This window comes from Pongo abelii, chromosome 10 (assembly GCF_028885655.2).
Source record: "Pongo abelii isolate AG06213 chromosome 10, NHGRI_mPonAbe1-v2.0_pri, whole genome shotgun sequence".
In the NCBI taxonomy this organism is placed as follows: Eukaryota; Metazoa; Chordata; class Mammalia; order Primates; family Hominidae; genus Pongo; species Pongo abelii.
In genome coordinates, this window is record NC_071995.2 from 99,769,611 (window position 1) to 99,783,061 (window position 13,451).

Below are 13,451 nucleotides of genomic sequence, written 5' to 3' on the forward strand. Positions count from 1 at the left end.
GTCGTGATAGCCTTGTCACTGGAAAAGAAGTCATTAGAACTTACAAGTTTCTGCATCTCAGACTCAACTATCCATCTGTTTCTTCAGGTAGCCTCAAAAAAAGCCACATAACACAAAGAAGATAGAGAGGCCTGAGACAATGGTAGCGCCTATGTGAATGTATAAATCATGAATGATACCTCTCCTCTTAGCATTGCTCTTGCAGGTGTTTATAAATCACAGCACTCCTTTGTGCTTTGATCATCTCAAAATCCTCTTATAACGGTGGACAAGTACTGCTATGTGACCAGAGAGGAGGATGAAACCCATTTGCCATTCCTGATTTGGTTCCCTAAGGATGAAACTAGAATGAGAAATATGATTTTAAAAAGACTGATCAAGTCATGTAGAAATAGATTTAAAATCTAATTAGATAACTGCAACCTTTGCTTTGATGTAGAGATACCAAATCCATGATAGTGAAAAAGATTTACAGTGCAAACATCGCATGAGGCAAAGCAACTAAATGAAGCTTCCAAGAGATATATGTTCCCAATAATCAAATGCCCAGTTCTTAAGAATGGACAGAACTATAAAAGAAGAGCAGGGAATCACTGGTTTGTCCAGAAAGTAAAGGGGTTTAATAGAGCAGAATGAATGAATCAAAGAGAAAATACCAAGTCAGGGAAATATTAGAGGAAATAGTGCTTCTTGTTGTTGTTGTTGTTGTTTTAAATAGGCCTACTTCATGGAAGAAGAAAAGGATGTGGTACTGAGTAAAGAGGAGAACTAGTGCTTAAAAGGATGCGGACTCAAGGATGTGATCCTGAGTCAGTTTACACAGAGTCCAGTCAGAAGGGAGATAGACCTCACTGCAAGACGTCATATGACCCACAAAGCAAGTTACGACTGTGTGGTCTGTGAGCAGTTTTGGAGACATTACAAAGACACTCAAAAAAGATTTACAAGAGGAAATAAGACCTTGGCTAGAGATGAAGCAAGGATGAACTGGCTTGGAGTTATGATGACTTTGCTAGAATATGTCATTGTATATAATCAGGCCATAGCTGATATATGGAAAAAGGGGAATCAACCACAATAAGAGCTCCAGGCACTAATGCAGACTATGAAGAAGGCAAATTCTGTATGACTGGCTGTGGTTTAGGAGTGCTGGGCAGGCTTGGAGCTTCTGGATCTAATTCATTCATTCATATAATCAGGGATGAGATCAAACTATTTTAACAACTGCTATGTCCTAAACAACAACCAACCAGAATGGCCCCAAGCCTTAGGACTGAAGAAAGATCCTGGAGGACCCCTGCTTTGCCAATATTAGCCTTTAAGTTTCTAGGTCAAAGGGAGGTCCAGGATCCCAGAGGAGCAGCCCAAGTGGCCAGGGAAATTTCAAGGAGCACTTGGGGTGATCAGATAATAGGATATTTATGAGCCTAACTACATTATCAGTTAACATTCAAGCTAAAGTTGTTAATGTCTTGCTTTGTCCTGGGCACTGCAGTAGGCACCAGATATTTGATACAGGGTTGAACAATGATGTCATCTTCCCCACCTTCATGAATTACAGGCTATTCAGTAAAACAGACATTAAATAAATAACTGTAATACAGTTTGATAATGGAGATGATCAAGAAAGTACAAGGTGCTCTAGAAACATTTAACAGAAGGGAATGCAAATGTATCCAGGTAATAGGAAAAGTCTCTTTAAATAAGTAATGTGTTAAAATGAAAACTGAAGAATAACTAAGGCTTAGGCAGTGGACGAAGTAGAGAGGAAGGTGTTGCAGGCTGAGGGAGAAGTCTATGCCAAGGCCTGCATGCTGAAGACAGTGAGGTGCCCGCAGGGTTCAGGAAGAAGACACTGTTCTAAAGATTGGTCTGTCCTCTCCAGGCCCACAGCTCCACAGGAACAGCAGGGAGCTTTCCAACACAAAAATGCTCTCTAATCAGAAGAGCAAACGCCACAGGAGGTGAAAGACCCTTCAGGTAAATAAACAATTTTTTTAAATGAAGTATTTCTACTTCTGAGAAGATAAACATATGTTTCTCTATTCTTCCTGCTAATAAAATTTAAAATCCTGATATTCCATATAAAGTAAACATAAGAAGACTCTGAAAGGTGCAAAGAAGGCAGCCTGCTAGGGACCCTGGACCTGAAGAGTGGTACAGGGTGAGTTCCCTAAGTTTTGTTTTTGCTTCCTGTATCCCAGCCTGAGAATTGAAGAAGCAAGCCAGCCTGGAAATGGCAACAGACACAAGCAAAAAAAATAAAATAAGATAAAAAGCCCTCACAAAGTCCTGTTCTCTCTCTAGGCACAGGGCCAGGAAAGGAGCAGCCTAGGAAGACAGAAAACTCTTAGACCCCCAACTGCTCCATTCCATCCGAACACCACAGAATAATCTGTTCACCCCACCCACACCCATGCCAGCCTAGATTCCATCCCCCCAGCCTGTCACCAGGCACCCTTTGCCTCCCTGCTGGCAATGCCATGGGAGGCCTAGTGGAGAATCGGGACTTTCACCATGGCCCAGCAGTACAAAGCCACCTACTCCATGATGTCAGTGAATTCCACCCTGTGGTGCTCCGGTGTTTCGGGTGGTCCTAGTTAACCAGTTTGCCAGGGAAGCCTCTCCCCTTGAGTTGGCTTTGCATCATCGTTGAGTCTTGTACACCGTCTGATGCTCATGCATTTTATTCTGGCAGTGCTCTTACCAGAAGGATAGCAGGAGCAGGATGGTGTCATGGGCCAGATTTAGTCACGGGTCAGATGACTGACAGATCAGGAGGGTTTTCATCTAGAGACCATTCTCAGAGTTTAGGGGATCCTTCCTCCTTTCTTATACCTGTATTCAATCCAGGTCAGTTACTAGGTGTTTTGTTCAGAAAGAGAGATTAAACTATGCTTGTAAGGGTAAGCTTTGTTCCAAGGTTTGTGAAAATTGCATCGTGCTGAGGTGACCTGGTCTCCTGGAAATCTGGTTGGAAATCCCCAGCCAGGTTGCTTCATACTGCTAAGTTTGACAGATAGGACTGACCCTCTGAGTTGCTTGAGTGGCCTTATGCCTGTCATTAATCTTATAGCCACAATATATCTCATTGTATACCACACTCCACCCCTGACCCTGACGGGGTCAATAATTGAGAGGCAGCCCGAGCTTGAAAGTGCGCTCCATGGTCAGTCAAATCTTGAGAAACGGATCTTCTGTAGGACGGTGAGTAGGAGTCGGTGGCGCCCTTGGAACAATCTGGAATTGAACTGTATCATCACAGAGAGGATAGAGTAGATCTAGTGTCCAGCTGAGCAGTCAGGGGAGATCATGAGAATGGGGTTCAGCTGTGGCTTTGGGGCAGACTCACCAATGATGAGGGAAGAGTGGAGGACAGGTAGCGACCAAGTCTGGAAGGGAAGCAATGGTTGTGTGGCAGGCCAGCAAAGGCGTGCCCAGCAGGCTGGAAGGTTGGCTGCTCAGTGGGTGACCAAAATGTGGTGGAGGCTGTCAGTGACCTCAGTGCCGAGTAATCGGTGAATAGGTCTGGAGAAGCCACAGTTGGATGTGGAAAGTCAGGCCACCCAGAGTAGCAGCAAAAGAACACGGGCACACTGGGGCTTGGAAACACGATTACGTAAGCAGGTAAAAGGAGTTGAAGGGACTCCGTGGTAGCAGGCTTGGAGTTGCTTAATTACAGAGCAATGACAGGTGAAAATGAAACAGAAGGATAACGAGGACACAGAACTAAGCAATTAGGTCTGGGGACACTGTGTGTGCTGAGGTGCTGTCAAAGATCCAAAATCGTGATCTTGAACATGGCCCAATGAAGCCAAAGTTCAAGGTGTTGTCCATTCCAGATGGCTATCAGGCACAACTGGGGCACCAAGTGTCTCTAGGAGGCACTGGCTGCAGAAACAGTGGTGGCCCAAGAGACCCCTAGGCAATTATACCAGTAAAGGTCTTGCCAGGGAGGGATACAGGTAGAGTGGGTGGGACAGTCTTTGGGTATCCTGGACACAGGGCAGGAATGTTAGCAGTGAAGGCATCTTCCCGAAGGTGGAAGCTGATGCTCAGCCATCCAGATGGGTGGTGGGTCAGTGGGTGGGATGATTGGGCGACATTGGTATTAAGGAGGTTTGCAGGAATTCATGAGGGTTGCCTGATGGGAGCCAATTTGGAAGTACCCTTCAGCGTAACTGCCAGTAGAGGTCACTCTGCCCTTGTGAACAGCTGGACTGGGCCTCATCCCATGGGTGATGGGTGTGAGAAGGCCAGGGAGAGCAGAGCCCAGTGTGAGACCTCTGGCTGCAAGGTCCTGGGTGGTGGGTAGGGAGCGAGGTGTTGTTGCGAACACTGTTGGATGGTTCTGTCTGAAAGGTGCAAAGAAGGCAGCCCACTAGGGACCCTGGACCTGAAGAGTGGTACAGGGTGAGTTCCCTAAGTTTTCTTAGGGATTCTTAGTTATTCTTCAGCATTTTCCAGGGTGGTGAGGACCTACAGAGCTCAATTAACTTCAGGGACTGTGGCCATCAGGGCTAGGAGAGTTGGTTTGGCTTATGATGGGTTCTCCTTAAAAACATTTGTAAGCCATCTGGGTGCAAAGTGGCCTGTTCCAAGGTCTCCTAGTTGTGCCCCTGTCCCATGGGAGTGGCAGCTGTGCAAACTCACTGGAGCATGCCTAAGTGCCACAGTAGCTCCCCTTCTTCCTCAGTGTACACCAGCCACCTTCAGCCCTTGATGAAAAGAGGCTCATGCTGGGGGTGCTATTTGTCAGGCCTGAATAGCCACTGCAGCGGACTGCAGGGACAGTTATGTCTACCTGCTCCACTCTGTACCTGGATAAGCTCAACAGGGTCTTGAAATAAGGAAATGATCTTATTATCTTTAAAGATAGCTGTGGGCTATTGTATTTGTATTTCTCAGCCTATGAGTTGCAAAGCACTTCCTGTCAGGTACACACAGCACAGCCAGGTGGTGCCTTTCTCTTTGGGTTCCTGCACCAGGTCTTTGAGCAGGCTTTGAATTTCTGTCCACATCAGGGGTGAACCTCTTCACGGACTTGTATGGTGTCTAAGACATACTTCCTCATCTCAGCCAGCTGTGGAGGTGGCAGCGGCTTTCTCAGCCCAGGTGATGACTGGTGACACCTGTGATGTGGCCAGCGGTAAGCCAGCACACTCAGGATCATCATTCCACAGATCACAGGGCTCTGGATCAGCCAGGCAGAATGACGCGACTCTGAGGTGAGCCCACGTGACTTGGGCATGTTGCCTGTGGGCTGCTGCCAGCAACACTCAGCAGGCATCACAGGCTGGGGCACACCCCTTGAGAAGCCACGCTGTCTCAGCTGGAGTGCACGGTGGGCTGGGAACAGCTGCAATGTGCCTTTTGATGATTCTTGTGGACTTCACTGGTGGTGTTAGTCCAAGGGTCTATTGGGAAATATGCTTCTAAGTCCCTAGCTGGTGGACAACAGCACATAACCCTTCAGCAGGTAAGCTTCACCTTTGCCTTCTTGGTCTGTGGCATCACGATGCCAAGATCCTTGGGGGCAAGGAGCAACCCTCCCACAGCAGGAGCCAGAGACACACCAGCCGGCGGTTGGCTCTTCAAGCTGGAGCATCCTCCACCTCTGCTTCCTCCTCCTTAGAGCCTGTCCCCAGTTACTGGGGACAAGAGTGGTCTTAAGAATAATTTTGGCAGGTTTTTCATGGTGGCAGTTTCACAGAGACACAGACAAAGTGTATGTAGAAGGCAGCAACAGGCCACAAAGTAAAATAAAAACTACCAGACACACTACGGAGTGTTCTGGAGGGCTCCATTTGACTTCTTGATCAGAACCAGTCCCCAGTCACCCTTTCCCAGTCCTTCCTTAGAAATGGGTGCCATTACTCACCAATTGCTCACTTACTTATCCTATCCTCAATGCCAGTTGTGTTCAGAGGTTGTAGGTGGACCTAGTTAACCAGCTTCCCCAGGGGCAGTGTCTCCTCTTCTGTTCACTTCACATCAAAGATGAGTCTTAGGCACCATCTAATGCTTAATCAGTTTATTCTGGCAGCACTCTTAGAAGATGGATAGTGAGAATAAGCTGGTGTCATGGGCCAGATACAGTCAGGGGGTCAGATCATGAACTGACCGGAGAGTCTTCATCCAGAGACCATTGTCAGACCTTGGGGGGTCCTTCTCCCTTTCTTATACCTGTATTTAGTCCAGGTTAGTTACCAGGTGTTTCTTTCATAAAGGGTATTTAAGCTATTATTGTAAAAAGTAAGCTTTGTTCTAAGGTTTATGAAAGCTGCATCTGTGCTGAGGTGGCTTTTTTTTCCTGGAAATCCCTGAGCCAGGGTTGTAAATTCCTACATGACATGTAGTATCAGCCCTGCAAGATATTTCAGTGGGCCTTATGCACTATCATTAATCTTATAGCCACAATATGTCTCATAGTATTCTACACACCCCTATCCAGCATAACAAGGAGCTCCTCCCTCTGGACTTCTACCTCCACCTGAAGTAATGAGGCAGCATCCTCCCTTATGCTACTGACGTAGTGTCAGAGAAAGCTGGCTAAAACAGAATGTAAGATTCAAAGTCTCATCACATAATGTTGAAATGCCCAGGTTTCAATGGAAATTAACTTTTCATAGAAAGAACCAGGAAGATCTCAAACTAAATATAAAGATTACAGAAACAGAATTATTTGATAAAAAATTTAAAACAACCATGATTTAAAAAATGCTTTAACCATTAGAACTCACTTGAAACTAATGAAAAAATAGAGGGAAAAATATATACATAGAGAGAAAAATCTCAGGAAAAAAAGAAGATATTAGGAAGAACCAAATGAAACTATTACTCCAAACAAATACAATAACTGAAATAAAAATTTTAAATGAATGAGCGCAATAGCACTATAGAGGGAACAGAGAAAAAGATCAGTGAACTGAATGACAGAACAACAGAAATAACCCAAACTGAACAATAGAGAGAAATGAAATGAAGAAATATAAAATAAACTTCAGGGATCTGTAGAACTATAACAAAAAACTTTAACATTCATGTCATGAGAGTCCCAGAGGAAAAGAGAAAGAAGATGGAGCGGAAAAGTACTCAAAGAATTAATGTCTGAACTTCTCAAATTTGACAAGAGACATAAATCTCTTTCAGACTTATGAAAGAAGCTGATTCAAGATTCAAGAAGCTGAGTAACCCTAAAAAAATAGGAAAAGAAAAGAAAGAAATACATGCCAAGACACATCAAAAACTCAAAACAAGGAAATATACACCAAGATACATGATAATTAAACTTCTGAACACTAAAGAAAAAACAAAACAAAACAAAACAAAAAAACCTGAGGGCATCCAGAAAGAAATGACTGCTTACCTGTAAGGGAAAACAATTAGAATAGTAGCAGATTTATCATCAGAAATGATAGAGACAAGAAGAAAGTAGCAAAATATTTTTTTAACTCCTGGGGGGAAAAAACTAGCAACTCAGAATCATACACCCAACAAAAATATCCTTTGGGGATAAAGGGGAAACTCAAGACATTCTCAGGTGAAGGAACGCTAAAAGAATGGCTAAAAGAAGTTTTCTTTTTTTTTTATTACTATACTTTAAGTTTTAGGGTACATGTGCACAATGTGCAGGTTAGTTACATATGTATACATGTGCCATGCTGGTGTGCTACACCCATTAACTCGCCATTTAGCATTAGGTATATCTCCTAATGCTATCCCTCCCCCCTCCCCCCACCCCACAACAGTCCCCAGAGTGTGATGTTCCCCTTCCTGCGTCCATGTGTTCTCATTGTTCAATTCCCATCTATGAGTGAGAACATGCGGTGTTTGGTTTTTTGTCCTTGCGATAGTTTACTGAGAATGATGATTTCCAATTTCATCCATGTCCCTACAAAGGACATGAACTCAAAAGAAGTTTTCTAAACAGAAAGGAAATGGTAGAAAGAAGGAAGCACAGAACAACTCACAGGAAGGCAGAAAACAAAAAACAGAAATACCAAACAGAAAACCAAAAACTGACCCTTAAGCCCTAACATAACATACCAATAATTATATTAAATGTGAATGGTCTAAGTACACCAATGAAAAGACAGAGATTGACAGGATGGATTTCTAAAAAAGACTCAAGTATGTGCTGTCTACAAAAAAACTCACTTCAAATATAGCAACATAGGTGGTTCAAAGTGAAAAAATGGAAAAATATATTATGCAACCATTAATCAATGGAAAGTAGAAGTAACTATATTAATATCAAAAAATAGACTTCACAGCAAAAAAAATTCTCAGAGACAGATAGAGACATTATATAATAACAAAAAGGTTAATCCTTCAATAAGACCCAATGCATGAAGCAAAGCAAAAACTGATAGAACTAAAAGGGAAATAGACAAATACACAATTATAGTTGGAGAATTCACCACCCCCTCTCAACAGTTGATAAAACAACCAAACAGAAAATCAGCAACCATCAACAAACAGAATGTAATTGATATTTATGGAACACTCTACCTAATAAAAAAAGAATACACATTCTTTTCAAGTGCTCATGGAACATATACCAAAATACCATATCCTAGGTTATAAAACAGACCTCAACAAGTTTAAAAGTACTGAAATCATAAAGAGTGTGTTCTCTGATCACAATAGAATCAAACTAGAAATCAATAACAGAAAGATAACAGGAAAATCTTTGAATACTTGCAAACTAAGTAACATACTTCTAAATAATCCATGAATCAAAAGAATATCTCAAAGAAAACTTAAAAATACATTCAGCTGAATGTAAACAAACATACAAGATGTCAAAAGTTGTGGAACACAGCTAAACTGGTGCCAAGAAGGAAATTTTCAGCAATAAATGCACACAATAGAAAAGAGAAGATTCAAATCAATAATCTAAGATCCTACCTCAAAAACAGCAAATTAAAACCCAAAGCAAGGAGAAAAGAAATCATAAAGATAAAAGTTAAAAATCAATGAGCGAAAACAGAAAAACAACACAGAAAAATCAATGAAAAAAAGAAGCTGGTTCTTTGAAAACATCAATGAAATTGACAAACCTGTAGCAAGACTGAAAAAAATAAGACACAAATTACCAATATTAGGAATGAAACAGGGGCTATCACTACAGGTCCTGCAGATATCAAAAGGATAGTATAGAACTACTATGAACAACTATACATGTATACATTTGCAAACTTAGATGAAATGGAACAATTCCTCAAAAACGTAAATTGTCACAATTCATCGAATATGAAATGGATAATTTGAATAGCTCTGTAACTATTAAGGAAATTAAATTCATAATTTTGAAACTAAAAAAAAATCCAGGCCCAGATGCTTTCCCTAGAGAATTCTACCAAATAATCAAGGAATAATTAGCACTAATTTTAGACAATCTCTCCTAGAAAACAGAAAACAGAATCCTTCCCAATTTATTTTATGAAGTTAGTATAACCCTGCTATCAAAACCAAAGGCAGTATACACACACACACACACACACCCGCGCACACACACTACACACTACTACAGATCAATATCCTTCATGAACATAGATGTAAAAATTCTTAATAAAATATTAGCACATATAATTCAGCAATATATAAAAATAACTACACACCATGACCAAACAAGGTTTATTCCCAGTATGCAAGGCTGGATCTGCATTAAAAAAACCAGTCAATGTAATCCATCATGTAAGCAGGCTAAAGAAGAAGATCACATGATCATATAAATTGATTACAGAAAAAGCATTTGAAAAAATTCAACTCCCATTTATGGTGAAATCTCTCAGAAAAAAAATAGGAATAGAGAATAGGAATAGAGTTTCCTGTTCACATGGGGGACTGGGTAAGGATTTCCACTCTCACTACTTCTATTCCACATGATGGGGAAGTTGAAGCCAGTGCAATAAGGAAATAAAAGGCATTCATACAGATCTGAAGGAAAGAAACAAAACTGCCCCATTCGAAGATGACATGACTGTTTATGTAGAATATCTCAAGGAATATACCAAAACAAACCAAAACATAAAACAAAGAAACAAAAAATTCTCAGAACTAGTAAGTGAGCTCAGCAAGGTCACAAGATTGAAGATAAATATGAACACATCAATTTTATTTCTATATTTTAGCATTGAACACATAGACACCAACATAAAAAATATGATTTGCATAGAAAAGCTAAATAAATGAAGAGACATACCATGTTCATGTTTTAGAAAATTCAACATGGTAAAGATGTCATTTCTTCTCAAATGGATAAACAGCTTTCAGGCTATCAATATTTAAGCAAGATTTTTTTTGTAGATACAGACAAGATTATCCTAGACTTCATATGGAAAGGCAAAAGAACTAGAATAGCTAAAACAATTTTGAAAAATAAGAATACAGTGAGAGGAATCAATCGACCTGATCTTGAAACTTATTTTAAAGCTGCAGTAATCAAAATAATCAAATTATAAAGCTGTGTGGTATTGGCAGAAGTACAGACACATAAATAAGTGAAAGAAAACAGAGAATTCAGAAATAGACTCACACAAATATGCCTAATTGACCTTTTACGAAGGTGTAAAGGCAGGTCAATGGAAGAAAGATAGCCTTTTCAACAAATGGTGCTGGTTGAACATCCATAGAGGAAAAAAGAATGTCAACCTAAGTCTCACATTTTATACAAAAATTAACTCCAAAGGGATTGTAGACTTAAATATAAAATGTAAAACTCTAAAACTCTTTGAAAAGAAACATAGAAGAAAATCTTCAAAAGCTGGGGCTGGGTAAAGTTCTTAGACTTTACGCCAGAAACACAATCCATGAAAGGACAAATTGATAAACTAGACTTTATCCAAACTAAAAAAAAATGCACTTGGACAGACCCTGTTATGAGGATAAAAAGACAAACTACAGTGTAAGAAAATATTTGAAAACCACATCTGACCAAGAGCTAGTATACAGAATACATAAAGAACACTCAAAACTCACCAGTAAAAAAAGCAAACAATTGAATTAGAATACGAGCAAAAGACATTATGAGATAATGTATGAAAGAAGATACATAGATGAAAAATAAGTCGCTGAAAAACATTTTCAACATCATTAGCCATTAGGGAAATGCAAATTAAAACTACAATGAGATATCACTATATGCCTATCGGAATGGCTAATATAAAAAAAAAATGACACCACTAAATGCTGGAAAGAATGAGGTTTAAACTGGGCCATTTGTCTATGCTAGTGATATAAAAATGACATGCTCTGGAAAATAGTTTGGCAGTTTCTTTTAAAAGTAGACATTTAGCAATCACCTGACAGTTGCACTCCTGGGTAGTTATCCCAGGGAAATGAAGACTTATGCTCACACAAAAACCTTTATGTAATGTTTGTAACAGATTTGTTTGTAATACTCAAAAACTGGAAACAATTTAGATGTCCTTCATCAGCTGAGTAGGTAAACAAACTGTGATACATCCCTACCAGAGAATACTATCTGATAATAAAACAGGACAGATTATTGACATATGCAACAACCTGGATGAATCTCCAGGGAATTATGCCAAGTGAAAAAGGTTACATTCTATGTAATTCCATGTATGTAGCATTGTTGACCTGGTAAAATTATAGAAATGGAAAACAGATTAGTTGTTGCCAGGGATTAAGGAGGGAGTGGTGGCAGAAGGGAAGTGGGTGTGGCTACAAATGGGCAACAGCAAGGATTCTTGTAGTGATAGAAATGTTTTGTATCTTGGCTATATCAATGTCAATATATGAGTTTGATATTGTACTATCAATATCAATTGTATATTGGCTATATCAATGTCAATATATGAGTTTGATACTGTACTATCAAGATGTTACCACTGCAAGATGTTACCACTAAGGGAAACTGAGTAAAGAGTATATGAGATCTCTCTGTATTATATCTCACAATTGCATGTAAATCCACAATTATCTCAAAACACGAAGTTTAATTTAAAAAAAAACACTAAAAAGTGTAGTCATCCCTGCCACTTGATATATATTGAGAGAAGTCTGGAAGGATGGTCACATCAACATTGAAAAAAGATTTAGTGATTTATGACTTAAACCTCCAGGGGCCAGCTCTCACCTGCAACAAAGCTCCCATAAGTGACGCCAGTGCAGCCATTCCAATACACAGGGCTCCATACACCACACCTAAATGGACAACACAAAAGCCAGTGTAAAATCCACACCCAGAGAATTAGAATTCTCAATAGAATAATCCACCACACCTTTGATTCAAAGTGGATAATATGACTGTGGTGAAGAATGGCCACACACATCAGAGCCAGTGAATAAAGGAAATGGCTATTTTCCTCTAGGATCAGCAGTGTTGCAAGAGGACAAAGCCCTTACATTGTGTCCCAGGATTAGTTACAACAGTAGGTTATATAAGTAAAGAATTCCTGGAATTAGCTATAGGGATTTAAAACTAAGAACTATATTGTGTTATTAATCTAATCCTCCATAAACATTTGTATATAAAGAAAGGCTCAGGTGTCTGTTTTCAGCTTGCCAAAAATAGAATACTATTCAGCTCTGCTCTGTACGAGGTGAAAGAGGGAATAATAAACAGAAATTAGACTCTTCTGACTTTAAGCATTCATTTCCCTTGGGAAGTGGCAATGGACACTATGGGGTGTTGGAGGACTTTTAGCCCCCTCGTAATCTCCATCAGTATCCTCAAGCCCTTCCTATTAAACTAGCAAAGAAAGGCAACTTCTGGATAAGTAGCACATCTGCCCTAATGCTAAGTTGTTTTCCCCAAACTTCTTTAAAAAAATTTTTTTTCATAGAGATGGGGTGTCGCTATGTTGCCCAGGCTGGCCTCAAACCCCTGGGCTCAAGTGATCCTCCCACCTTGGCCTCCCAAAGTGCTAGGATTACAGGTGTGAGCCACCACGCTCAGCCCAAACTTCTTTATAAAAGTTTTCAAGCCACCACTGGTGGTCAGATTGTGGGATATTTTTTTCTATTGACTTTCAGTATTTTCCAAATTTTCTCCAGGTGCATGTATTACCTTTTAAATTATAGGAAATATCATGCAAAAAAAAAACATTTGTTTTAATACTTCCATTCAGCAAAAGTCACCTGAAATCAGTTGATATAATTTCCCAAATGCAAAACTCAATATACAGAAAAAAAATGAATGGGAAATTTGTCCATCATAAAATTTATATATTCCTTATGTTATTTCTATCTTATTTTAGCACTCATACCTTTGTTAAATGTATTGAGTAAATAATGCATCTGAATGAAAAATTTTAAATTAATTTTTTGAAGAGTTCTCATTGCTATGATTTTTATGCCTCTCAATTTTAATGTAAATAATATTTTCAATATATTTGGTTTGATTCTCCATTTGATAGGTTATGAATAGTCACCATTATAATTCTGGGAATTCAGAGTTATTGGAAACACATTCAAAT

The 13,451-nt window shown here is 39.9% G+C and overlaps 1 protein-coding gene across 1 annotated transcript in view; it reads right to left on the reverse strand.

The window, feature by feature from the left end:
- SLC5A8 (solute carrier family 5 member 8) overlaps positions 1 to 13,451 on the reverse strand; it is a 55,084-nt gene that overhangs the window by 12,837 nt on the left and 28,796 nt on the right. The window contains exon 10 of the mRNA XM_024257031.3: positions 12,110 to 12,177. Coding sequence (XP_024112799.2) covers positions 12,110 to 12,177 — 68 coding nt within the window. The remainder of the gene's footprint in view (positions 1 to 12,109; positions 12,178 to 13,451) is intronic.